At 40.0% G+C, this 25232-nt stretch overlaps 1 protein-coding gene across 2 annotated transcripts in view; it reads left to right on the forward strand.

Annotated features, from left to right (window-relative positions):
* Positions 1-7191: 7191 nt before the first annotated feature.
* The window catches only part of bicra (BRD4 interacting chromatin remodeling complex associated protein), a 57827-nt gene continuing 39786 nt past the window's right edge, over positions 7192-25232 (forward strand). For both annotated transcript variants that reach the window (XM_062060937.1, XM_062060938.1), the window contains exons 1-3: positions 7192-7322; positions 23020-23065; positions 23140-23185. In XM_062060937.1, coding sequence (XP_061916921.1) covers positions 23025-23065; positions 23140-23185 — 87 coding nt within the window. In that variant the 5' untranslated portion in view covers positions 7192-7322; positions 23020-23024. The remainder of the gene's footprint in view (positions 7323-23019; positions 23066-23139; positions 23186-25232) is intronic.

The raw sequence follows: 25232 nt of genomic DNA on the forward strand, positions 1-25232 counted from the left end.
TTGATTTCACTGATATGATCAACCCTGTACAAGGGGAAAGGTACTTACTGACTTGTGTTGACAATTACGGTGGTTGGCCGGAAGCAACCACAACCTCAAAAGGGGATGCAAAATCAGTAATTAAATGGCTTGTGAATGACCTCATACCCCAACATGGTTTCCCTAAAAAGATTAGGTCAGACAACGGTACTCATTTGAAAAATACTCACTTAGCCTTGGTCGAAAAGGCTCTCGGACTCGAACACAGGTTCGGCTCGGTGTACCATCCTCAGTCCCAAGGTAAGGTTGAAAGGATGAACCAGAACATCAAAACAAAATTGGCTAAAATCTCTGCACAGACCAAATTGAATTGGATTGACATGTTGCCATTGGCGTTAATGATCATTCAAATGTCCGTGACTAAAACAGTTTTTTCGCCCTTTGAATTTTTCACCTTATGAACTGCATACAGGTCAGCCCTTCCCAGGACCAGCAGCTCCCTTGGACGGAGGAATCAGCGTGAAACCAAAATGGTATGTTGACCAAATTCAGAATTTCTCTGCCAGTTCCTCTGTGCAGATTCGAGGACGACAGCCCGTCACTCCAGATTCCCTTCCGCCCGCTGAGAGGGTCAGGGTCAAGGTCATCAAGCGCAAGTGGATGGAGCTCAGGTGGACTGGTCCCTTCAAGGTCATGGTGCGGACGTGACTCGCTGGTAAAGGCGTCATCTGGTACCACGTCTCCCTCTGCACTCCTACTGAGGAACCTGGCAGGTCTCCGACAAACGTCATTGCTGACATCGCCACATCATCTGTCCCACTAGACCACCAAGCTTTGCCTTTTGGACCTGTGGCACCTGATGAAGGACGGAAGCTAACAGAAGATTCATTGTTTGCCACAGAAGGGGGTGATGTGCTGGTAACCTCTCCCCCCAGGTCAAAGAAGAACGAGGCTGTAGAAATTTGCAACACATAGTCTCACAGCCCAGAAGACGATGCTGAGAGAGATCTCCTTCCGTTGAGCTGCCGTCAACCGTTGTGTAGATCTTCCAGACCTGCTCAACTGCTGTATCGTATATCATTGCTTGAGACCACTCCATATGCTCATTGTTGCTCAATTTCTCTTGCTTGTTTTCCGCATAGCTTTTTGTATCTTTGAAGTAAGTGAGGAATCTGATATTGATCCCCATTTCGTTACTCAAATTACCCTGATTTTGATTGACAAAAGGCAGGATGTTACACCCAGTAGTAGTCCCTGAGGGACTTGTGCTTGGGCTTGTTCTGCTGTCCTTGTGCCTCAGTCCCTCCTTGCCGACGACAGTGACTGACAAGTGTTAGAACAGGCAGCAGACAACGTATTCTGGTAAGTGGTGCCCCTCATAGGGACACTTGTCCCACTACACAGGGCATTGGGGTCCTCCCGGCCCCTATTATCAAAACCACAACAGCAACCCACCTCCATATTTGGCGATTATCATGACAGGGCATGGACTACCTCTCGACCCTCTTTAGCACCAAAAGTGCCTTTTCCCTTCGGTGACATTTCAAAGGCTCTCACATCTGTGAATACTAACAACATCACCACCGAAGACCCGGTAACTTTGACCATAGGAGCGGGCATTGATTGATTGATTGAGACTTTTATTAGTAGGTTGCACAGTGAAGTACATATTCCGTACAATTGACCACTAAATGGTAACACCCGAATAAGTTTTTCAACTTGTTTAAGTCGGGGTCCACTTAAATTGATTCATGATACAGATATATACTATCATATATACTATCATCATAATACAGTCATCACACAAGATAATCACATTGAATTATTTACATTATTTACAATCAGGGGTGTGGAGGGGGGTGGGGGGGTAGGATATGGACAGCAAGTAGTGGACATAGAGAGAGAGAGAGAGAGAGAGAGAGAGAGAGAGAGAGAGAGAGAGAGAGAGAGATCATGCAGAAGGCATAAGAAAAAGTATCTGCATTTGATTGTTTACATTTGATTATTAGCAATCCGGGGAGGGTGTTAGTTTAGGGTTGTAGCTGCCTGGAGGTGAACTTTTTTTGCGGTTTTGAAGGAGGATAGAGATGCCCTTTCTTTTATACCTGTTGGGAGCACATTCCACATTGATGTGGCATAGAAAGAGAATGAGTTAAGACCTTTGTTAGTTCGGAATCTGGGTTTAACGTGGTTAGTGGAGCTCCCCCTGGTGTTGTGGTTATGGCGGTCATTTACGTTAAGGAAGTAGTTTGACATGTACTTCGGTATCAGGGAGGTGTAGTGGATTTTATAGACCAGGCAACCTGTGGCTCAGGTGGATGACTAGCCTGGCCAAGAGCCATGACCTAGGTGACTGTATTGCTTGTTCCACTGGACGTCCCTTTCCCCACACTTATCCCGCCCCTTTTAAATTGGCTGATACAAATGGCTCCAACTGTCTTATTTCCTTGTTTTCTGAACCCAGGCCGCCAGGTTGCGAATTGTTGTATAGTGTGTACCCTCCTATTGACAATTCCACCCGACTTCTTCCCTTTTCTAGCCCAGAAGTTGGATTACACGTGTTTTCAATTCACGGGACCATCTTCGTCCCCCAACAAATTAGGTGACATTGACCCTTCCTGGTCCACCAGTCTGTTGGATGGCTAACAAATAGGCCCTTGGGCACGGGCGGACTTATTTTGGTATTGGGGGGAACACACATTGTGTATTAGAATCCCGACGTCGGCCGTTGGGCTTTGTGCTATGGTTAGACTAGTGACCCCACTGACCCTAGTGGGCACGAAATTGATACCCTTTGGAACTCCTGTTTCCGCGGCCTCTCTGACTTACCGCCGACGCCGCCATATTGTATCTCGGAGGAGTGTAATGGGCTCCTTTGATTTGATGAAAAACCCAGATAGTATTTACTTTGATGCAATTGGACAACCAAGGGGGGTCATCTCCCAGCACAAATTGTGGTGTGAATCCTGTGCAGGTGCCGAGAACCTTCCTATCATTAGTGCTATTTTCCCAGTGACTGCTACTAAGAATGTAGAACGCATTAACTATGTTTTTTTATAATCCGTTGAGACTGACCAATCTGACTCGTGACGCTGTCGAGGGACTTGCTGAACAACTTCCCCGACCTCCCTCATGGCCGTCTAGAACCGCATAGGCCTTGACCGCATCCTAGCCAAGGAAGAAGGTGTGTGTGCGCAATGTTTGGCGACCAATGCTGCACCTCCATTCCTAACAACATTGCCCCCGATGGCTCGGTCCAGAGGGGCTTAGAAGGCCTCTGAGCCCTGTCTAAAGAACTAACTGAAGTTTCCGGTGTCTCTGACCCCTTTAAAGATTGGCTCCACAACACCTTCGGCAGGTGGTCTGACCTAATTAAGTCTGCCCTGGTCTCCATTGGAGTTTTCTTGGCAATCATGGCCTCATGCGGATGCTTTATCGCCCCCTGTGCTAGGTCCCTATGCACCCGCATCGTTGTTAGAGCTGTCGAAGGTCAACCCCACCCTGTTTCTGGGCATGCTATGTCACTGAAGGGGGTCAAGCACAGTAGTGACTTTTCGATGACTGTTAGTTTCCTTCCCTGACAATGACAACATTGACGTTCACTCCTTCCATCCCTCTCCCATGTAACTATGGTTTGATTGTTAGCATGCTCGAAAACCAAAACAGCACCAATTTAATGTAGGGCGTGCTTTAGAAGTGTTGCTCTGGTAGGAGAGATCTTCTGGAGAAGATCTAAAGGGGGAATGTGGAGAATGCATATATTTTTAAGAGTTCTTTCTTTATTCGTAGTCCTGTTTAAAGCAGCTAATATTTCCCCCACATCTGCGGTCCTCTCCAAGGTTTCTCATTGTCATCCCACTGGGTTGAGTTTTTCCTTGCCCTGATGTGGGATCTGAACCGAGGATGTCGTTGTGGCTTGTGCAGCCCTTTGAGACACCTGTGATTTAGGGCTATATACAAACCCTGTTTCCATATGAGTTGGGAAATTGTGTTCGATGTAAATATAAACGGAATACAATGATTTGCAAATCATTTTCAACCCATTTTCAGTTGAATATGCTACAAAGACAACAAATGTGATGTTCATACTGATAAACATTTTGTTGTTGTTGCAAATAATCATTAACTTGAGAATTTGATGCCAGCAACACGTGACAAAGAAGTTGGGAAAGGTGGCAATAAATACTGATAAAGTTGAGGAATGCTCATCAAAGACTTATTTGGAACATCCCACAGGTGAACAGGCAAATTGGGAACAGGTGGGTGCCATGATTGGGTATAAAACTAGATTCCATGAAATGCTCAGTCATTCACAAACAAGGATGGGGCGAGGGCCACCACTTTGTCAACAAATGCCTGAGCATATTGTTGAACAGTTTAAGAACAACCTTTCTCAAACAGCTATTGCAAGGAATTTAGGGATTTCACCATCTACGCTCCGTAATATCATCAAAGGGTTCAGAGAAACTGGAGAAATCACTGCACGTAAGCAGCTAAGCCCGTGACCTTCGATCTCTCAGGCTGTACTGCATCAACAAGCGACATCAGTGTGTAAAGGATATCACCACATGGGCTCAGGAACACTTCAGAAACCCACTGTCAGTAACTACGGTTGGTCGCTACATCTGTAAGTGCAAGTTAAAACTCTCCTATGCAAGGCAAAAACCGTTTATCAACAACACCCAGAAACGCCGTCGGCTTCGCTGGGCCTGAGCTCATCTAAGATGGACTGATAGAAAGTGGAAAAGTGTTCTGTGGTCTGACGAGTCCACATTTCAAATTGTTTTTGGAAATTGTAGACGTCATGTCCTCCGGACCAAAGAGGAAAAGAACCATCCGGATTGTTATAGGTGCAAAGTTGAAAAGCCAGCATCTGTGATGGTATGGGGGTGTAATAGTGCCCAAGACATGGGTAACTTACACATCTGTGAAGGCACCATTAATGCTGAAAGGTACATACAGCTTTTGGAGCAACATATCTTGCCATCCAAGCAACGTTACCATGGACGCCCCTGCTTATTTCAGCAAGACAATGCCAAGCCACGCGTTACATCAACGTGGCTTCATAGTAAAAGAGTGCGGGTACTAGACTGGCCTGCCTGTAGTCCAGACATTGAAAATGTGTGGCGCAATATGAAGCCTAAAATAGCACAAGGGAGACCCCCGGACTGTTTAACAACTTAAGCTGTACATCAAGCAAGAATGGGAAAGAATTCCACCTGAGAAGCTTCAAAAATGTGTCTCCTCAGTTCCCAAACCTTTACTGAGTGTTGTTAAAAGGAAAGGCCATGTAACACAGTGGTGAACATGCCCTTTCCCAACTACTTTGGCACGTGTTGCAGCCATGAAATTCTAAGTTAATTATTATTTGCAAAAAAAAAAAAAGTTTATGAGTTTGAATATGGGTTGAAAAGGATTTGCAAATCATTGTATTCCGTTTATATTTACATCTAACACAATTTCCCAACTCATATGGAAACGGGGTTTGTAAATAAACATTGATTGATTGATTGATTGATTGATTGAATCTGTCTCATTGCAGATTAGACCAACTGCCTTTTCCTTACATTGAACAAAAAAGCCACTGATGTTTAAAAACTCTACACTCGGAGTATATCTTACGTTTCCCCAACGATTTCGCCTTTTTTTTTCCTCGTGCACATGCCGCGCTCTCGCCCGACTTTGCGGCGCGAGCGTGATGATGTCACTGGAGACCCAGTATGGATTGATGAATGGATGAGAAAGGACAGATTAAAAAAATAAAAAATAAATAAAAAACAGACACAAAAAAAAAAACATTGAAAAAAATAAATGTTTATTTTTATTCAGGACTACACGCGGGTCGGATTTTGGATGCTGGTGGGCCGTATCTGGCCCACGGCCTTAGTTTGGGGACCTCTGATTTAAGTGGTCTGGCACGCCATTTTACATGATTTAATCTGGCCTGCGAAAAAATGGAATGATGGCACTTTCTTTTATTCTGTCCATTTTTTATAAGAAGTTCCAAGCTTTTTTTGTTTATCAAAAAAACAAAAACTTAAATATCTGCTTGTCACCATGGCTTGAAGTTATCCACCAATCTGTTAGTAATACATATAACAATCAAAAAGCCGTTGCCTGTATGCAAATTGTGTAACGAGGCTATTCCACGTGTATAAATATTTACCTTATCAGTATCAGAACAATGAGGCTGTATTCCTTTCTGGGCGAGGTGGGGGCTGTTTTCGTATTCAATAGGTTGTCTCTTCCCGTTTGATTTTTCGACCGCTTCTAGATACTGGTATTACCGCATTGTAAGGGTGGTCTCCTAAAGCTTTAGTAAAACTTGATGATATTCCTATTCTGTCTTGATGGTCCTTCTTACTCAACATATATGTCATATATATATATATATATATATATATATATATATATATATATATATATACATATATATATATATGGTTATGAAAGCGCGGTTGGAAATGAGCGCGGATTCCAATCAGGCAAGGCGAGAGTCGCCTAAGCTTCCTGAGCCTGAGCGGCTAAGAGATCCAGTAACAAGCGGTAGAAAATGGATTGATGGATGGGCGAGAAAGCACAGATTAAAAATATAATAATTACAAATAAATAAGTAAATAAAACCTTTTTATTTTATTTTTTTTACTCAGGACATCTGGATGCTGGCCCGCGGGCCGTAGTTTGGGGACCTCTGATTTAAGTGGTCTGGCACGCCATTTTACGTGGTCCGTCACATGATTTAATCTGGCCTGCAAAAATATGGAATGATGGCACTTTCTTTTATTCTGTCCATTTTTTTATAAGATGTTCCAAGCTTTTTTGTTTATCAAAAATAAATACTTTTATATTATACCTTGGCTTGATTTCCAAGCAAGTTATCCATCAATCTGTTAGCTTTTTTTTGTTTATCAAAAAAATACTTAAATATCGGCTTGTCACCATGGCTTGAAGTTATCCATCAATCTGTCAGTAATATATATAACAATCAAAAAGCAGTTGCCTGTATGCAAATTGTGTAACGAGCTAAATATTTATAATTCACTGTTACAAGCGGCCCTCTGAAGGCAGACATAATTGCAATAAAAATGCCCGTTTTGTCAATTTATTAACAAAAGCAAAACGATCGCCTTTTTGTTCGCAATAAAAAAAAAAATCGTAATTTTTCCTGAAGTTTTGGGGGCAAACGAATTGGTTCTGAAAGCGCACTTGGAAAGGAGCGCGGATTTTTCCAATCAGGCAAAGCGGAAGTCGCCTAAGCTTCCTGCCCGTAGTTGGGTCCTGTGCAGCAGCCCGTGCGAGGCTGTCCTGGAGACCCCGCGCTGCCTGCACCTCTATCGTCTCGGGTGAGTTTGTTACAATGTAGCAATTTGTCTATTAATGCCAATAACTGCAACAAAGCTGCATTATTCCGCCGCTGCACCGGCCTGGCCGAGTGCGCGGCCGGCGCCGTCGAAGCGCAACGCCGCCGCACTCGGGCTGCTTTGGCCAGCGAACTCCCCAGCAAGCATTCCCCCCATCATCCAAGACTATTCCAACATTAAGTCATATTTTGCTCGCCAGGCAACATAGAAGCTCGCTGCGCATTTCGTCCGCCCCGCGTCCACACCGGCGGCGAGGCCAGCCCGGGCGGAGCGCCGCGCGGCGGGGCAGCGGAGCTTTTAAAGCCGCCTCTCATGGCGGTTTGTTTTGAATGTCAAAGGCTGAAGCTAGCGATACGTCTCATTATTGTTGGTAGCATAGCAGGCTAACTAGCCAGGTTAGCCCCGATGGAACACCGCCGCGGAGTCCCAGCTGAGGGGCGACGGTTCTCCTCATCGCGTCGCCGTCTCGACTCGCTATTGTTGGCGTTATTTGAAGCGGAACACGGCGGGTTGGTGTTGTTTTTGGAGCGGGGGGGAACGATAGCTAGCATGTAGCTAGCTAGCGTCTCCATTCATATCCTGCGCAGTGGCGCTGCGCAGTGGCTAGGATCCGCTGCCTTTGTAGCGCGGCGGGCGTGCAAAGGCTAATGTGTCTTGTTTATATTTGTTTATGTTTGCGTGCTCGCTGCCAGAGACGCCCCGAGAAAACCGCGGTCCAAACCTCCTCGGCAGTGAAAACGGCGCGTTTCGAGCTTGTCTTTTTCACATTTCCCTGCTCGGATGCTGGAGCTGCAAACTTCGCCTCCACGGAGCGACAAATAACATAAACATACCGTCTTTTTGTAGTGCTTGTGTTTTGTGTAAAGTAACACACTTTTCCTCTTATTTGCCATCACTTTATGACAATTTCTACTTTAATAAGATGCCTATTTTACTCCACAATGCCAACCCTTCCTCCTGGCTCTCCATCCCCCCTGCATCCAGGGCGAGTAGGCTCCACTGGTTACCACTTTAAACATTCATGTTTGAGTCAAAATATCGTGTTTTTTAAAGGAAATATCTAGGGATGTCCGATAATATCAGACTGCCGATAATATCGGCCGATAAATGCTTTAAAAAGGTCATATCGGAAATTATCTGCATCGGTTTCAAAAAGTAAAACGTATGACTTTTTAAAACGCCGCTGTGTACACAGACGTAGGGAGAAGTACAGAGCGCCAATAAACCTTAAACGCACTGCCTTTGCGTGCCGGCCCAGTCACATAATATCTCCAGATTTTCACACACACAACTTGAGTTGATTTATTTTGGAAAACCTTGTTACATTGTTTAATGCATCCAGCGGGGCATCACAACAAAACTAGGCATAATAATGTGTTCATTCCACCACTGTATATATCGGGTATCGGTTGATATCGGAATCGGTAATTAAGAGTTGGACAATATCGGATATCGTCAAAAAAGCCATTATCGGACCTCTCTAAAAGCAACCCTTCCTCCTTGCTCTCCATCTTACTGCATCCAGGGCGAGTTGGCTCCACTGCCCTGGTTCCCACTTTAAACATTCATGTTTGAGTCAAAATATTGCGTTTTTTTAAAGGAAATATCGATAAAATGGGATTTGAACGAGTGGCAGGACGCGGAGCACTGACACAAACTCGCTAGTTAGCTAACCGTCCAGCTAGCTTACTTGTCCACTTTGCTGCCAATCATATTTGGATGGTTACAATCCAAATACTGTTAGTCCCGAACCATTTGGCCATTTGTCTTGTCTTTTTCAAATTTCCCTGCTCGGATGCTGGAGCTGCAAACTTCGCCTCCACGGAGCGACAAATAACATAAACATACCGTCTTTTTTTGTAGTGCTTGTGTTTTGTGTAAAGTAACACACTTTTCCTCTTTTTCGTCATCACTTTATGACAATTTCTACTTTAATAAGCTGCCTATTTTACTCCAGGGCTCACAACCATTCACAATATCATGTTGTAAAAACCAATGTCAATTTAACACAAACATTCTGGCAACTAAGCTGCCAGCTTTTTCTGTAAAAACCCCCCTGAAAAACAGTGGTAGTGTCTTTCCATTTACCGTAAAATGTTGTAAAAAATGAAAAAAAACCCACTATTTTACAGTAAATTGTTGTAAATGTAAAGTTTTTACTGTAAAATCAACAGTCTACATAAAACAATTGATACAATTAATAATGAAATCCAGAGGCAAATTCATACATTATTCACTGTTACAAGCGGCCCTCTGATGGCAGCCATAACTGCCATGTGGCCCTCAATGAAAACCACTTTGACATCCCTGCTCTGAAGAATTTATTAGAAGCCAGCGAGAAGGTATATTTTTGTAGACAGAGGTCACAACAGCGGATGTTACCTGAGGGGGCGTGGCTACATGACAGAGTCGCCAATTGAGAAAGGTTGTCTGAGTTGTTTGCATGCATGTTATAGAATTTGACATGACATTTTCATTCATGATATTGTTAGTAAATGATCTGATGAAAATTGTGTGGTACATTAGATTGGACATGTAAGTGTCCAAAAGAGATTGGTAGATGAGATTAAATCCTAGAGGTAAACTAGATGAAGCAATTCCTGAAAGAATGGCATGTGAATGCTCCAATGCTGAAGTTGAAGTGAAATGCTGACAGAATGTAGTATGAATGACCCACTCGACATCCATTGCTTTCGGTCTACCCTAGAGGGGGTGGGGGGGTTACCCACATATGCGGTCCTCTCCAAGGTTTCTCATTAGGGATGATGTTTTATAAGAAATTATCGAGTTTGAGCCTAATATCGAATCCTCTTATCGAACCGATTCCTTATCAATTCTCTTATCGAGTCCAGATAGGTTGTTGTATATGGAAAAAAACACACAATATTTGGTTTAACAAAAGCTCACTTTTATTATATAAGAAACCTTTTTTATCTAATAAATAAATACATATTGACTGTTACCCCCCTAAAAAAATAAAATTAAAAAAATAAATATTGACTGTTGTTACCCAAAGTATATTAAGTGTGATTTTTCAGAAAAACAAATTTATACAGTAACACAAAAACAACCTGTCTCTGTGATCACTATAGGTGTATAAATAATAATATAGTGTTAAATAAAATCAGTCCATTGGGCACAAAACTAAAAATAATACAGCTCTCCAAAAAGTGCACTTCTGCTGCTATTTGACATAACTGTTTGTTATGATGCTTTGACATTTTTGCACTTTATTTCTTTATTGAAAGAAAATTCCATGAAGAGAAAAGTTGTTTGCAAATGTGGTTACAATGCTAAAAAATGAAAAGTTAAAGCTAAAAAAAGAAATACACTTTATTGAGTTAACATTATTTCTTTATAGGGGGAAAGATGTGATGTTATGAGCCAGGGAATATAACAACTACATTATCCAGCATGCAACGGGAGTGACGAGCATGCGCGGTATCCCCGAAAAGTGTTGTTGCATGTCGCCACCCGGCACCTAAGAATGAGGTTATGAGCATGCTGTGAAAGTAAACGTCAAGAACTCAGCCAACACGCCTCGTCTGCATTATTTATAATTAGACAGACAACACATATACAGTGTGATTTTGTTTTGTTTACAAGGAAAGAAAAACAAAAGTTAAAAAAGGGAGATGTGTTGTGTATATATATATGTATGTGCTGCGGTTGCTTTAAGAACGTTGCGACAGCTGCCGTAAAGGAGGTGCGTTGCTAGCTTGGTTGCTATGTTTCCGGTTGGTGGTAAAAGTGTTGGTCATGTGTTTGTACCCTGCTCAAATCTCTCAGTAAATTATTATTATTATTATACCTTTTGTTTTGAACTTTATTACACCTTGGAGCGCTTTTTCCGGTCCATTTTTTTCCTGCTTTCGCTATCTGCGCCTAATGACTGAGCTACGTGACGTCATTTCTTGTGATGTCACACGGAGCATTTCTGGTCGGGACTCGTTTCGTTCCCAGGGATTCGAATAAAAATTCCAACTCTTTTTCTGTGCTATAGTCGTCTCGATAACGGGTACCGGTTCTCAAAAAGGGATTCGAGTCCGAGGACTCGGTTCTTTTGTTATCGAACAACCAGGAAAACCGGTTTCGAGTATCAGCCCTATTTCTCATAGTCATTCACATCGACGTCCCACTGGGGTGAGTTTTTCCTTGCCCTTATGTGGGCTCTGTACCGAGGATGTCGTTGTGGCTTGTGCAGCCCTTTGAGACACTTGTGATTTAGGACTATATAAATAAACATTGATTGATTGATTGATTGAATGTAAGAATAGTTTGAATGGTTTGAATGTGGAGGAGTTTGAATTTCCAGGAAAACCGGAATTTGGTTTGGAAAGTGGGAAAGTGTTAAGTTTGAATATCCAGGATGAGTTGAATGTGTTGAAGGTGGAATGGTTTGAATAGGTTGAAAAATGTGGGAATTGTCGAAGTGTGAAAAATGGATGATTCATTTTGAATGGGGAAAAGGTCCCTAAAAACTGAAAATTCTCGGAAATCTGGTATTTTTTTTTTTACTATTGTTGAAAGGAGCACACAATTCCTGAACAGGCAAAACTGGACAATCATGCATTACATACTATACATTACCTTTGCACTAGGGCTGGGCGATATATCAATATACTCGATACATCGCGGGTTTGTCTCTGTGCGATATAGAAAATGACCATATCGTGATATTCGATTATACGTCAGGCATGTGATTTTTCCGTCTAAAGTCGGAATTCCGTCCTTTTTAATCTCGGGGGGGAAAAAAATTATCTCCCGTTTTTCAGGTTTTTTTTCCGACCCTAAATCAAGATTCGAGACGTAGTTTATATTACGCCGTAGTTGATTGGTCGATATGTTCCTTGTGACCAATCAGGACATCTGTTATGAATGATGACGTTAATAACGTCATCATTCATAATGGTTATTACCGCCATTTTCCATATGTAAACGATGTCGGTTCTCGAGAGAAAGGACGCTTTACGAGTAAAAGAAATTGATAAACATGTCAAAAATAAGTTTCGATGGGACTGGATGGAAAGGGAAATCACTGATACTGTTGGGAAGAAGGAAGTTACGACTTTGTTCGGTGATTTTATTCGGAAAATCGATCGTCCCGGAAAGGTTTTGTGCACGTGGTGTCATGATAATATTGACTATGGATCACGAGGTTTCAAGGCTTTGGAAGTACATGCGAAGCGCCAAAAACATATGAAACAACTTGAAGCAAGGAAAACCAACTTTTCACTAGCTGGTACTTTTGGATGTCAACCGAAAGTGACATCGAGAGGAAAGATCCACCCACAACCCACTTCAGTTGCAGACAGGGTTGTTAATAATGAGGTAAGCTAAAAAATATTTGCTTGCGAAATACGCATGTTGGTTTTAAATATTAACCAATTATTGCTTTGCGAAATATAAATGGGTTTTTCTAAAAATAAAAAGCCACGTGAAAATATACTATGAAATTACAGAAATTCAAAGAGTCGCATTATTGATTCCAGTTAACAATTTATTTGAAATAAATTTGCATATAATACTATTTTGTAATATTAAGTTCTTATGTAGTCTCTTGAAACTATTGTCAGTGGTGTAACAATCTTGAAGGTAAATAGTTTCACACTTGTTTCATGCAATATGTCAGTGTCCTCACATTGTTATTATTTCCTATTTTCAAATATGAGTAAACAATACTAAACATGTTTAATTATTTTCATAAATTTATATCCTATTTTGGCGAAAAGAATGAAATGTTTACGTTTGGTATTTTGTTATATTTATCCAAAAATCCAAAAAAGAAGCTACAAAAGCAGAGACCAAAAGGAAAATGCAGGCTGCTCAGAAATTTGCAAGGAAGGCTCATGTTAGGGCTCTCAGAGAAAGCTAATGTGTGAAGTGAACTGAAGTAATGTGGTAATACTGTAAATAAACTGTAGATAATATCACTGACACCTGTGGATGTGAAATGAACACAAGATGTAAATATTAGTGACTAAATACTGTTGGGACTGAACCATATACAGTGATTCATTATTATAATTGGGTTATGTATGTTCTATTAATGATGTTTTCATGTCTTTAAACACTAAAATATTTTCTTCAAATGGTGCTGTCTTTGTTAATTTTAGCATGTTAAATTGGTGAAAAACCAGGAGCTTCGGGGGGCGTTGCCTGGAACTGGCTGGGGGCCTTCGTCCCCCAGACCCCCGGAAATTTTTTCAGTCTTTTTCATTGTGGTCAAATCACATGCCTGATACGTTCTCACACAGTTGCTTTTAGCTGCGGGGCATTAAAACTGCATGCGTTTCTCACTCTTTCCTGTCTCTCCTTGTCACAGAGACTTAAAACAAGCGCACCTTCTTACACACGTCACATACTGTCACGTGAGCAACGTCACACGCTCCCGCGGAGCGAGAGGTAGCGACATGGTAACGTTAGCTGTGATGCTAACGGTGTGGTTTGAGTGGTAATACGAGAGAAAGAAGGTGCAAATCTGGTAACAAATGGAGGAATAATTAATTCCCAAGAAAAACAGCACGGGATCCATCGTCAGACGGTGGTTTGGCTTCAAGCGGGAATATGTCTTTACATGTCAACATCTCCGTTCGGTGCCACACCAACTAAATGCAGAGGCAACTATTTCCACATCAACACCGTAGGACATATACTATTTGATATGCAGCTAATTTTTATGTGACACTTATTGAAATATCTTGTGTGTCATCATGCACAAAAGTGCACTTATAGCTTGTTTTAAAATGTCTCTGACAATCTTGCACTTTCTGTTTTGGAAATGACATGAATGTTTGTGCCACTGCTTAATAACTGTTTAATAAATACACTTTTGCTAAATTGACTTAGTTGTGATTTCCCTCTCTGCATGAAAGTTTAAAAGTAGCATATATTAATGCAGTATGAAGAAGAATGTTTTAATTTAGACACATAGAATCATCATACTGCTGTGATTATATGCATCAAGTGTTCATTCAAGGCTAAGGCAAAATATAGAGATATATATCGTTAAGTTAAGTTAAAGTTAAAGTACCAATGATTGTCACACAAACACTAGGTGTGGTGAAATTTGTCCTCTGCATTTGACCCATCCCCTTGGGGAGCAGTGGGCAGCAGCGGCGCCGCGCCCGGGAATCATTTTGGTGATTTAACCCCCAATTCCAACCCTTGATGCTGAGTGCCAAGCAGGGAGGTAATGGGTCCCATTTTTATAGTCTTTGGTATGACTCGGCTGGGATTTGAACTCCAACCTACCGATCTCAGGGCGGACACTCTAACCACTAGGCCACTGTCGTGTATCGCGATATGACCTAAAAATATCGAGATATTAAAAAAAGGCCATATCGCCCAGCCCTACTTCGCACTATATTAATTTATATTATTATGTGTTGTCAACTTTGTACTTTTTTATGTCATTGCCTGAAATAAATAAATAAATGGAAAAATGAAGAAGAAAAAAAATTAACAGACTGAATATTTTGGAGTTGGAACGGTTTGAATCTGATGAAAAATGTGGGAATTGTGGAACTTTGAAAAATGTCCCATTCTTTTCAATGGGAATTTTATGGAAATTTGGGAATTTCATGAAAAGCGGGGATTTTTTGGAAAATGTTAAAAGACTTGAATGGTCTGAATGAGTTGATATGGTTGGTGTTGGAATTTTTTCAAATCGGTCAAAAAATGTTGAAGTAGTAACATTTTTAATTGAGAAATGGAATTCCTGGAATTTCGGGAAAACTGGTAATTTTCCAGTTAAAAAAACAACTTAGTTTTTTTGTCCTGATTAAGAGCAATGTTTTGACAGTAGAACGGTTGAAGTGGGTTGAAATATGTGGAAGGAGTAGTCGACTGAAAATAGGGTTTGAAAAAACTGGAATTCTGGGAATTCCTGGAATATTTTTGAACTTGGAAAAATAATAGTGTGAATGTCCAGGATGAGTGGAATATGTTGAAGGTGGAATGGTTTGAATCGGTTGAAAATGTGGAAATAGTGAAAGTTTGAAAAATGGCCAAATCATTTTGAATGGGAAAAATGTCCCGGAAATCTGGGAATTTTTGGAATTTGTCAAGGGAAAGCCTGCGATTCCCGAATAAGGTGAACAGTTTGAAGTTGGAACGCTTTAAATTGGATGAAAAATGTGGGAATTGTGGAACTTTGAAAAATGTCCCATTCTTTTCAAAGGGAATTTCATGGAAATTGGGAATTTCATGAAAAGCGGGGATTTTTTGGAAAATGTTAAAAGACTTGAATGCTCTGAATGAGTTGATATGGTTGGTGTTGGAATTTTTTCAAATCGGTCAAAAAATGTTGAAGTAGTAACATTTTTAATTGAGAAATGGAATTCCTGGAATTTCGGGAAAACCGGTAATTTTCCAGTTCAAAAAACAACTTAGTTTTTTTGTCCTGATTAAGAGGAATGTTTTGACAGAACGGTTGAAGTGGGTTGAAATATGTGGAAGGAGTAGTCGACTGAAAATAGGGTTTGAAAAAACTGGAATTCCTGGAATATTTTTGAACTTGGAAAAATAATAGTGTGAATGTCCAGGATGAGTGGAATATGTTGAAGGTGGAATGGTTTGAATCGGTTGAAAATGTGGAAATAGTGAAAGTTTGAAAAATGGCCAAATCATTTTGAATGGGAAAAATGTCCCGGAAATCTGGGAATTTTTGGAATTTGTCAAGGGAAAGCCTGCGATTCCCGAATAAGGTGAACAGTTTGAAGTTGGAACGCTTTGAATCGGATGAAAAATGTGGGAATTGTGGAACTTTGAAAAATGTTCCATTCTTTTCAATGGGAATTTCATGGAAATTTGGGAATTTCATGAAAAGCGGGGATTTTTTGGAAAATGTTAAAAGACTTGAATGTTCTGAATGAGTTGATATGGTTGGTGTTGGAATTTTTTCAAATCGGTCAAAAAATGTTGAAGTAGTAACATTTTTAATTGAGAAATGGAATTCCTGGAATTTCGGGAAAACCAGTAATTTTCCAGTTAAAAAAACAACTTAGTTTTTTTGTCCTGATTAAGAGGAATGTTTTGACAGTAGAACGGTTGAAGTGGGTGGAAATATGTGGAAGGAGTAGTCGACTGAAAATAGGGTTTGAAAAAACTGGAATTCTGGGAATTCCTGGAATATTTTTGAACTTGGAAAAATAATAGTGTGAATGTCCAGGATGAGTGGAATATGTTGAAGGTGGAATGGTTTGAATCGGTTGAAAATGTGGAAATAGTGAAAGTTTGAATAATGGCCAATTCATTTTGAATGGGAAAAATGTCCCGGAAATCTGGGAATTTTTGGAATTTGTCAAGGGAAAGCCTGCGATTCCCGAATAAGGTGAACAGTTTGAAGTTGGAACGCTTTGAATCGGATGAAAAATGTGGAAGGTAGAGCGTGGCAAAATCTGGAGAAGAAGAAGAAGAAGAATAAATATATGAATTTTGGTGTAGAAAAGCATGTGTGAATGTTTGGAGCATTCACACAAATCTAGTGTAGAAATGCACCTAATTGCAGGAAATGTAGTCTTTTTTTTCTTCTTCAAATGTTTCATTTGCTGACAGAATTGCTCCTCCTTTTTTTTACAAAATGTTCCTCTTTCTGTCCTCAAAGGGTGCACACATCCCTGCAATTATACATTCTCAGCTCTAGTGAGATCACATTCATGAATTGATGTCTTTTATTTTATGTGCACTCGTGAGCTAGTCTGCCAATGTTTTTGACCTGATGGATTACTTTCAGTCTTTCTATTCATTTCTGTCAAGAAAGTCCCTCGTCAACTGTCCTTCTGGACCTCCATGACGAACGACAGTAAGACCGTAACAGATTTCTTTCAAGCAGAATAATACAATGATGAGTTGAAAAATAATGATAATGATTTTAAAAAGAGCAGGATTTCTTTCAAACATTTGCTCAAGATGCTAAATATGGCGTGCACGCTTGTTGAGGAGTCGTCTCGGTTGATCTGTGCAACATATAAACAACACTGAAAAGTAAACTCAAAACAAGAGAATGTAGTCTTGAAATTATGGGAATAAAGTTGAAGTATTAGAAGACCATTATTGTCATTTTACCTTTCTTTTGCTGTCAGTGTGGCCCCTTTTATTTTATTCATATTTCAGTGTTTCCCACACATTCATTTATTTGTGGCGGCCCGCCACGAAAGAATTACGTCCACCACAAATAAAATATATTTTTTTAAATGTTTTAATTTTTTAATTTTTTTTCCTGCCCAGCTTCTCAGGCAAATCATATAGTTGATGTAGATGCCCATATAGGCTGTTCAGATTTACTTTACAAAAGAGAAGTGTAGGATACTTCTCTTGTTGCCTTATTTGTATTTGACCACTACTGTTTTCTGTTTATTTGTTACTGACTGTGGCAGGACACCTCTGCCTCTGTTTCACTTTATGTTGCTGGTAAATAAAAATGGTTGTAGTAGTAGGCTAAAGTTAAATGATTTAGTATGCACTAATTAAAGGGGCAGAGCTTTAAGAGACATTTTAGCTTTTATATTTTATAAGATATATTTTTTGTAAGAACCACAATTAATAAATATATTTCAGTGAATAACTTATTGTTTAAATCTGTATATGAATATGTACATAAATTGTTGTAATTATATTGTAAAATGGATGGATGGATGGGCTTTTAAAACAAAACTGTTATTATTAATTAGTAAGTATACATTTTTTGAGCCTTTTTAGAGAAAATCATATCATTGTAGTAAATTATGCAAATTATTCGATGTCATGGTGACCACGCCCATAGCCACGCCCCCACCACCACAGGTATCTTGGCAGTTTATGGGAAACACTGTATTTGCAGAATTTGTTAAAGGGGAACTGCTCTTTTTTGGGGGAATTTAGCCTTTCATTCATAATCTATGTAGGACAAGAACACATGTTTTTCTTTTTTTATGCATTCTAAATCGTGAATAAACACTAGCAAAAGTCAGCTAACAATGGAGGTAATGGGAGTGGCTCTGTTCTACTTATATAGTGCCCTATATAGGTAGGGGGATTAGGGGGTAGCAAGGGTGTATATTGTAGCGTCCCGGAAGAGTTAGTGCTGCAAGGGGTTCTGGGTATTTGTTCTGTTGTGTTTATGTTGTGTTACGGTGCGGATGTTCTCCCGAAATGTGTTTGTCATTCTTGTTTGGTGTGGGTTCACAGTGTGGCGCATATTTGTAACAGTGTTAAAGTTGTTTATATGGCCAGCCTCAGTGTGACCTGTATGGCTGTTGACTAAGTATGCATGGCATTCACTCGTGTGTGTGAAAAGCCGTAGATATTATGTGACTGGGCCGGCACGCAAAGGCAGTGCCTTTAAGGTTTATTGCCGCTCTGTACCTCTCCCTACGTCCGTGTACACAGCGGTGTTTTAAAAAGTAATATATTTTACTTTTTGAAACCGATACCGAGAATTTCCGATATTACGTTTTAAAGCATTTATCGGCCAATATTATCGGACATCCCTAATTACTCCCATTATTTTGGATTGCTAACCACCTAGAATGAGCTGATTTATTACAAATTAGAATGCAAAAATCCCAAAACATAGGTGTTCTTGTTTCTTACAAGGGTTGTGAATGATAGGATACATTCCAAAAAAGTGCAGTTCCCCTTTCAGTAAACCCTGATAGTTTCTTATACTTTAATGGGATTTACTTGTAAAAGTGATGAATATTGGAGTAAATGGTTGTATTTTACTGTGCTAAAGGGCTCAAAAGGCCACATGATGGCCGGGTAGACATACTTGTTGGATGAAGGCTTTGTTTACAATGTGAGCGCGAGCAACAAACTGGATTAAAATGGATCGTACCAAATAAAAACAAGGGACTGTATCGAGACAAACCGTACCCTAATTCCAAATGCTTGCGACCTGGAAGAAATAATGAAAAATGCTGCAATCGGCCTATATGAGCTATGAACACATCCCGTGGACGAGAGATTTGAATGAAGTCAAAGTGCTGGCAAATTTGTTTACATTTTTTCAACGAACTCAGATTCAGTACGAGATTCATTAGGTCCGCGGGCTTGGTTTCACAAGCAGCTCAAGCTCATTATTACTTTTAGATACCTTGATCACTGTGCTACTGCTCCGAAAATAATACTCATTCATTTATGTGCTTACAGAAAACTAAAAGTCAACCGACAACATACTTTTTTAAAAAAATACTGTACGTTGTTTGTCACCCGCAAACATCCTACTAGGGTTGTTTCGATACCAATGTATTTTGATACTTTTCGATACTTTTCTTTATAAAGGGGAACACGAAAAAATTGCATTATTGTATTTATTTTAACAAAAAATCTTAGGGTACATGAAACATATGTTTCATATTGCACGTTTGTCCTTAAATAAAATAGTGAACATACTAGACAATTTGTCTTTTAGTAGTAAGTAAACAAACAAAGACTCCTAATTAGTCTGCTGACGTATGTAGTAACAAAATGTGTCATTCTATTATTTTGTCTAAATTATGAGGGACAAACTGTAAAAATAGATAATTGATCCACTTGTTAATTTACTGTTAATATCTGGTTACTTTATTTTAACATGTTCTATCTACACTTCTGTTAAAATGTAATAATCACTTATTCTTCTGTTGTGTATACTTTACAGTGTTTCCCACACATTCATTTATTTGTGGCGGCCCGCCACGAAAGAATTACGTCCGCCACAAATAAATAAAAAAATAAATAATAATAATAATAATTTTTCAAATTTTTATTTTTAATTTATTTTTTGTCCTGTCCAGCTTCTCAGGCAAATGTTTTCTGTTTATTTGTTACTGACTGTGGCAGGACACCTCTGCCTCTGTTTTACTTTATGTTGCTGGTAAATAATATGGTTGTAGTAGTAGGCTAAAGTTAAATTATTTAGTATGCACTAATTAAAGGGGCAGAGCTTTAAGAGACATTTTAGCTTTTATATTTTATAAGATATATTTTTTGTAAGAACCACAATGAATAAATATATTTCAGTGAATAACTTATTGTTCAAATCTGTATATAAATATGTACATAAAGTGTTGTAATTATATTGTAAAATGGATGGATGGATGGACGTTTAAAACAAAACTGTTATTATTAATTAGTAAGTATACATTTTTTGAGCCTTTTTAGAGAAAATCATATCATTGTAGTAAATTATGCAAATTACTCGATGATGTCATGGTGACCACACCCATAGCCACGCCCCCACCGCCACAGGTATCTTGGCAGTTTAAGGGAAACACTGCTTTACATTAGTTTTGGATGATACCACAATTTTAGGTATCGATCCAATACCAAGTAGTTACAGGATCATACTGTATTCAAAGTCCTCATGTGTCCAGGGACGTATTTACTGAGTTTGTAAACATAATATGAATTTTAGATAAAGGAAAAAAGATTTTGTGACGATAAAAAATATTGATGTAATCATAGTAGTACGGACTAGATACGCTATTGTACTTGGTATCATTACAGTGGATGTCAGGTGTAGATCCACCCATGGCATTTGTTTACATTCAGGCGCGCTAGCTTTTGTTAGCGGTGACACCGGTGAACTATTGTATCCTCCTACGGTGTGTAGTGACGCATGTTTATCTATTCCTCGTCCTGCAATAATAATGATACTTGTAAGAAACTCACTTTATTTGTCGCCATGGAGGTGAGGATTAGTGATTTAGAAGTAGCTAAAACACTGCCGACTGCGGATGGACATTAGCCGCTAACTAGCTAGCCATGTTTTAAAGCACCTCTTCCTGTGGGGGTTTCAGTGTTATACCTTTACTTTTATCTTCAGTTTTCAAGCCAAAATGCGTCAATTCTCCCTTTTCAGTCTACACCAGGGGTCACCAACGCGGTGCCCGCGGGCACCAGGTAGCCCGTAAGGACCAGATGAGTAGCCCGCTGGCCTGTTCTAAAAATAGCTCAAATAGCAGCACTTACCAGTGAGCTGCCTCTATTTTTTAAATTGTATTTATTTACTAGCAAGCTGGTCTCGCTTTGCTCGACATTTTTAATTCTAAGAGAGACAAAACTCAAATATAATTTGAAAATCCAAGAAAATATTTTAAAGACTTGGTCTTCACTTGTTTGAATAAATTCATTAATTTTTTTACTTTGCTTCTTATAACTTTCAGAAAGGCAATTTTAGAGAAAAAATACAACCTTAAAAATTATTTTAGGATTTTTAAACACATATACCTTTTTACCTTTTAAATTCCTTCCTCTTCTTTCCTGACAATTTAAATCATTGTTCAAGTACATTTATTTTTTTTATTGTAAAGAATAATAAATACATTTTAATTTAATTCTTCATTTTAGCTTCTGTTTTTTCGACGAAGAATATTTGTGAAATATTTCTTCAAACTTATTATGATTAAAATTCAAAAAAATTATTTTGGCAAATCTAGAAAATCTGTAGAATCAAATTTAAATCTTATTTCAAAGTCTTTTGAATTTCTTTTAAAATTTTTGTTCTGGAAAATCTAGAAGAAATAATGATTTGTCTTTGTTAGAAATAGCTTTGTCCAATTGTTATTTATTCTAACAAAGTGCAGATTGGATTTTAACCTATTTAAAACATGTCATCAAAATTCAAAAATTAATCTTAATCAGGAAAAATTACTTATGATGTTCCATAAATTATTTTTTAAATTTTTTCAAAAAGATTCGAATTAGCTAGTTTTTCTCTTCTTTTTTTCTGTTGAATTTTGAATTTTAAAGAGTCGAAATTGAAGATAAACTATGTTTCAAAATTTAATTGTCATTTTTTTCGTGTTTTCTCTTCTTTTAAACCGTTCAATTAAGTGTAAATATCATTAATTATTAATAATAACATAGAGTTAAAGGTAAAATGAGCAAATTGGCTATTTCTGGCAATTTATTTAAGTGTGTATCAAACTGGTAGCCCTTCGCATTAATCACTACCCAAGAAGTAGCTCTTGGTTTCAAAAAGGTTGGTGACCCCTGGTCTACACACTGTGTCTGCTTGTAAGCACTCTGTGTGCGTGCGTTGTCTAACATGCTCCTCTGCTCGTAAAACCAGCAATGGGACCACGTGACGTCATTCCCGGGAACCGGTACTTTTCAAATAGAGTATAGTACCGTTTTTGATTCATTAGTACCGTGATACTATACTAGCGCCGATATACCATACAACCCTACATCCTACTAAATGCCACATGTAACCCTGAATAAGGTATGTTTGGATTCAGACTTACCAGTGTGAAAATGCCATGAACACAAAAACATGTACCGGGTGATGACGTTAAAAGTGATGCTTGATCGACCCAGGCTATTCGCTGTCTCTTTATTAGCTTCTTAACCCGACTTCCTTCGGCTTTGCTTTCACGCTGGAAATGAGAAAAATCTCACCAAATCCTTTTTTTTCCCTAAAGCGATCATGACCACGATTCTGGCAGTTAATGATGCCGCGCGTTCGCCCCATGTTTTGAACTTGTTGAAGGACAAAAACACAAAACTTAAATCTTTCATTCGCCCATGTAAATAGCTGTTCAGAGTCCAGCAAGACCCACAATGCAGTGCGTTTCCACGTCACACTTTCAGGCCCTGTTGAACTGCTCTTGGCGTTATAATCCAAATATTGGAAACTGGTTAGTCCCACAGGGCTGTGAAATAATGTAGCGAGTAATAGGAAGGAACTTATCATTGTTGTCGTCTTTGCCAGTTGTCATGGATGATGAAGACGGCAGGTGCCTTCTAGATGTGATTTGGTAAGTCACAATTTGGATGCGACTATAACCAGGACATAAATGGCTGTAACTGTTTTTTATTCTCTCACCCGCAGCGACCCAGAAGCTCTCAATGACTTTCTTCATGGATCTGAGACCCATGTGAGTACGACAACCAGTGACCAAGTCATCACCTGACGGTGACCAGGCGGGCTTTTGGTAGACTAGGAAATGTCACAAGATGACTTTTTGCATTTCCTTCTCAGACACGAAACATGTGTACATGGACACAATTAATCGGATTAAAAGCCTGACCGGAATAAAAATGCTTCATGTAAACAAACACGCTCTTCGGAATATTTTGACCCGATCAACACGGGTGGTTTATGCCGATAGTCATTCAAATTGTAAACACATCTTCCGAAGTTTGGGTCGAAATTATCCTTACCGGGCATGTCTGTGACGTCAGCTACACCTCTGCATTTACGGAAGCCGGTGGAAGTCATGGCGGGAAACACGAAGCAGAACATGCCCTTATCCAAAACCAATGTTTTACTGGATATATTAAAAGAGCTTAGAATTGTTCGACTCGACGGTAGAAAGGCTAAAAAACTCTAGAACGCTAGAAAGAAGGAACGTTTTATACTGTTTCGTTTGTAGCTTGAAACCCGAGACTAGCAAAAACAAACGTATGGTCTTGAAGGCACAGAAGAGCTCCATTTAAAAAAGAGAGGTAAAACAAAAGTAGCGAACAGAAGGAAAAGTCAGAGTCCATGGTTCTCGCCCAGGAAAAAGGTGGCTTGCTGTCTCCAGGCTTGACCGAAATAAAAATGCTTCATGTAAACACACTATTTGGAATATTTAGACTCGATTGGATCAAAATTTCCTTCCGATCAACACGGGTGGTTTATGCCGATAGTCATTCAGATTGGAGCGCATGTAAACACTTCTTCCGAAGTTTGGGTCGAAATGATCCTTACTGCGCATGTCTGTGACGTCAGCTACACCTCGGCATTTACGGAAGCCGGTGGAAGCCCAGCAGAACTGGTCCTTACCAGAAACAAATGTTTAACTGGATATATCAAAAGAGCTTAGAATTGTTCAACTCGACGGTAGAAAGGCTAAAAAACTCTAGGATGCTAGAAAGAAAGAACGTTTCATACTGTTGAGTTTGTAGCTCGAAACCCGAGAAGCAAAAACAAACGTATGGTCTTGAAGGCGCAGAAAAGCTCCATTTAAATAAAAATAAAAAAGAGAGGTAACACAAATGTAGCGAACAGAAGGAAAAGTCCAGAATCCGTGGTTGTCGCCCAGGGAAAGGGTGGATTGCCATCTCCGGGTTGGGGACGAGATCCTGCCCCCCAGGTGGAGGAGGTCAAGTCTTGTTCACGAGTGAGTGGATCGTGTGATCGACAGGCGGATTGGTGCAGAGTCTGCAGTGATGCGGACCCTGTATCGATCCGTCGTGGTGAAAAAGGAGCTGAGCCAGAAGGCAAAGCTCTCAATTTACCGGCTGATCTACATCCCTGTCCTCACCTATGGTCATGAGCTTTGGTTTGTGACCGAAAGGATAAGATTGGGGCTACAAGCGACCAAAAGGAGTTTCCTCCGTCGGGTGGCGGGGCTTTAGAGATAGGGTGAGGAGCTCGGAGTAATGCCGCTGCTCCTCCACATCCAGATGAGGTGGTTCGGGGCATCTCGTCAGAACCCCCCTCCCCCCCCGCCCCTCTGGGGGGGTGTTTAGGCCGCATCCAATCGGTAGGAGGCCACGGGGAAGACCCAGGACACGTTGGCGAGACAAGCTGAGCAGGGTACGCCTCAGGATCCCTTGGGAAGAGCTAGACCAATTAGCTGGGGAGCAGGAAGTCAGGGCGTCTTTGCTTAGGCTGCTGCCCCCGCGACCCAACAAGTGGAAGAAGATGGATGGAATAACGTGACAAGGTCGGACAAGCAGAAATGCACAGAGCCATGTTTGTTTACAGCGGAAGTCATGGCTTCTTCTTCTTCTTCTACTTCCGTTTACGTACGTGCTGCGCATGTCAAAATAAAGTATTCCGCGTGATGCAAGAAAACGCACGTCATCGGATCATTTATCCCAGGGTCCTCGTACACGGTAACATTTTAATCCCAATTATGATCTGATTAAATACATTATGCCCATGTACACCTGGCTACTGTTGCAATCTCTTGCGGTTTTTCCAGCGCACGG

This window comes from Entelurus aequoreus, linkage group LG10 (genome assembly GCF_033978785.1).
Source record: "Entelurus aequoreus isolate RoL-2023_Sb linkage group LG10, RoL_Eaeq_v1.1, whole genome shotgun sequence".
Taxonomy (NCBI): Eukaryota; Metazoa; Chordata; class Actinopteri; order Syngnathiformes; family Syngnathidae; genus Entelurus; species Entelurus aequoreus.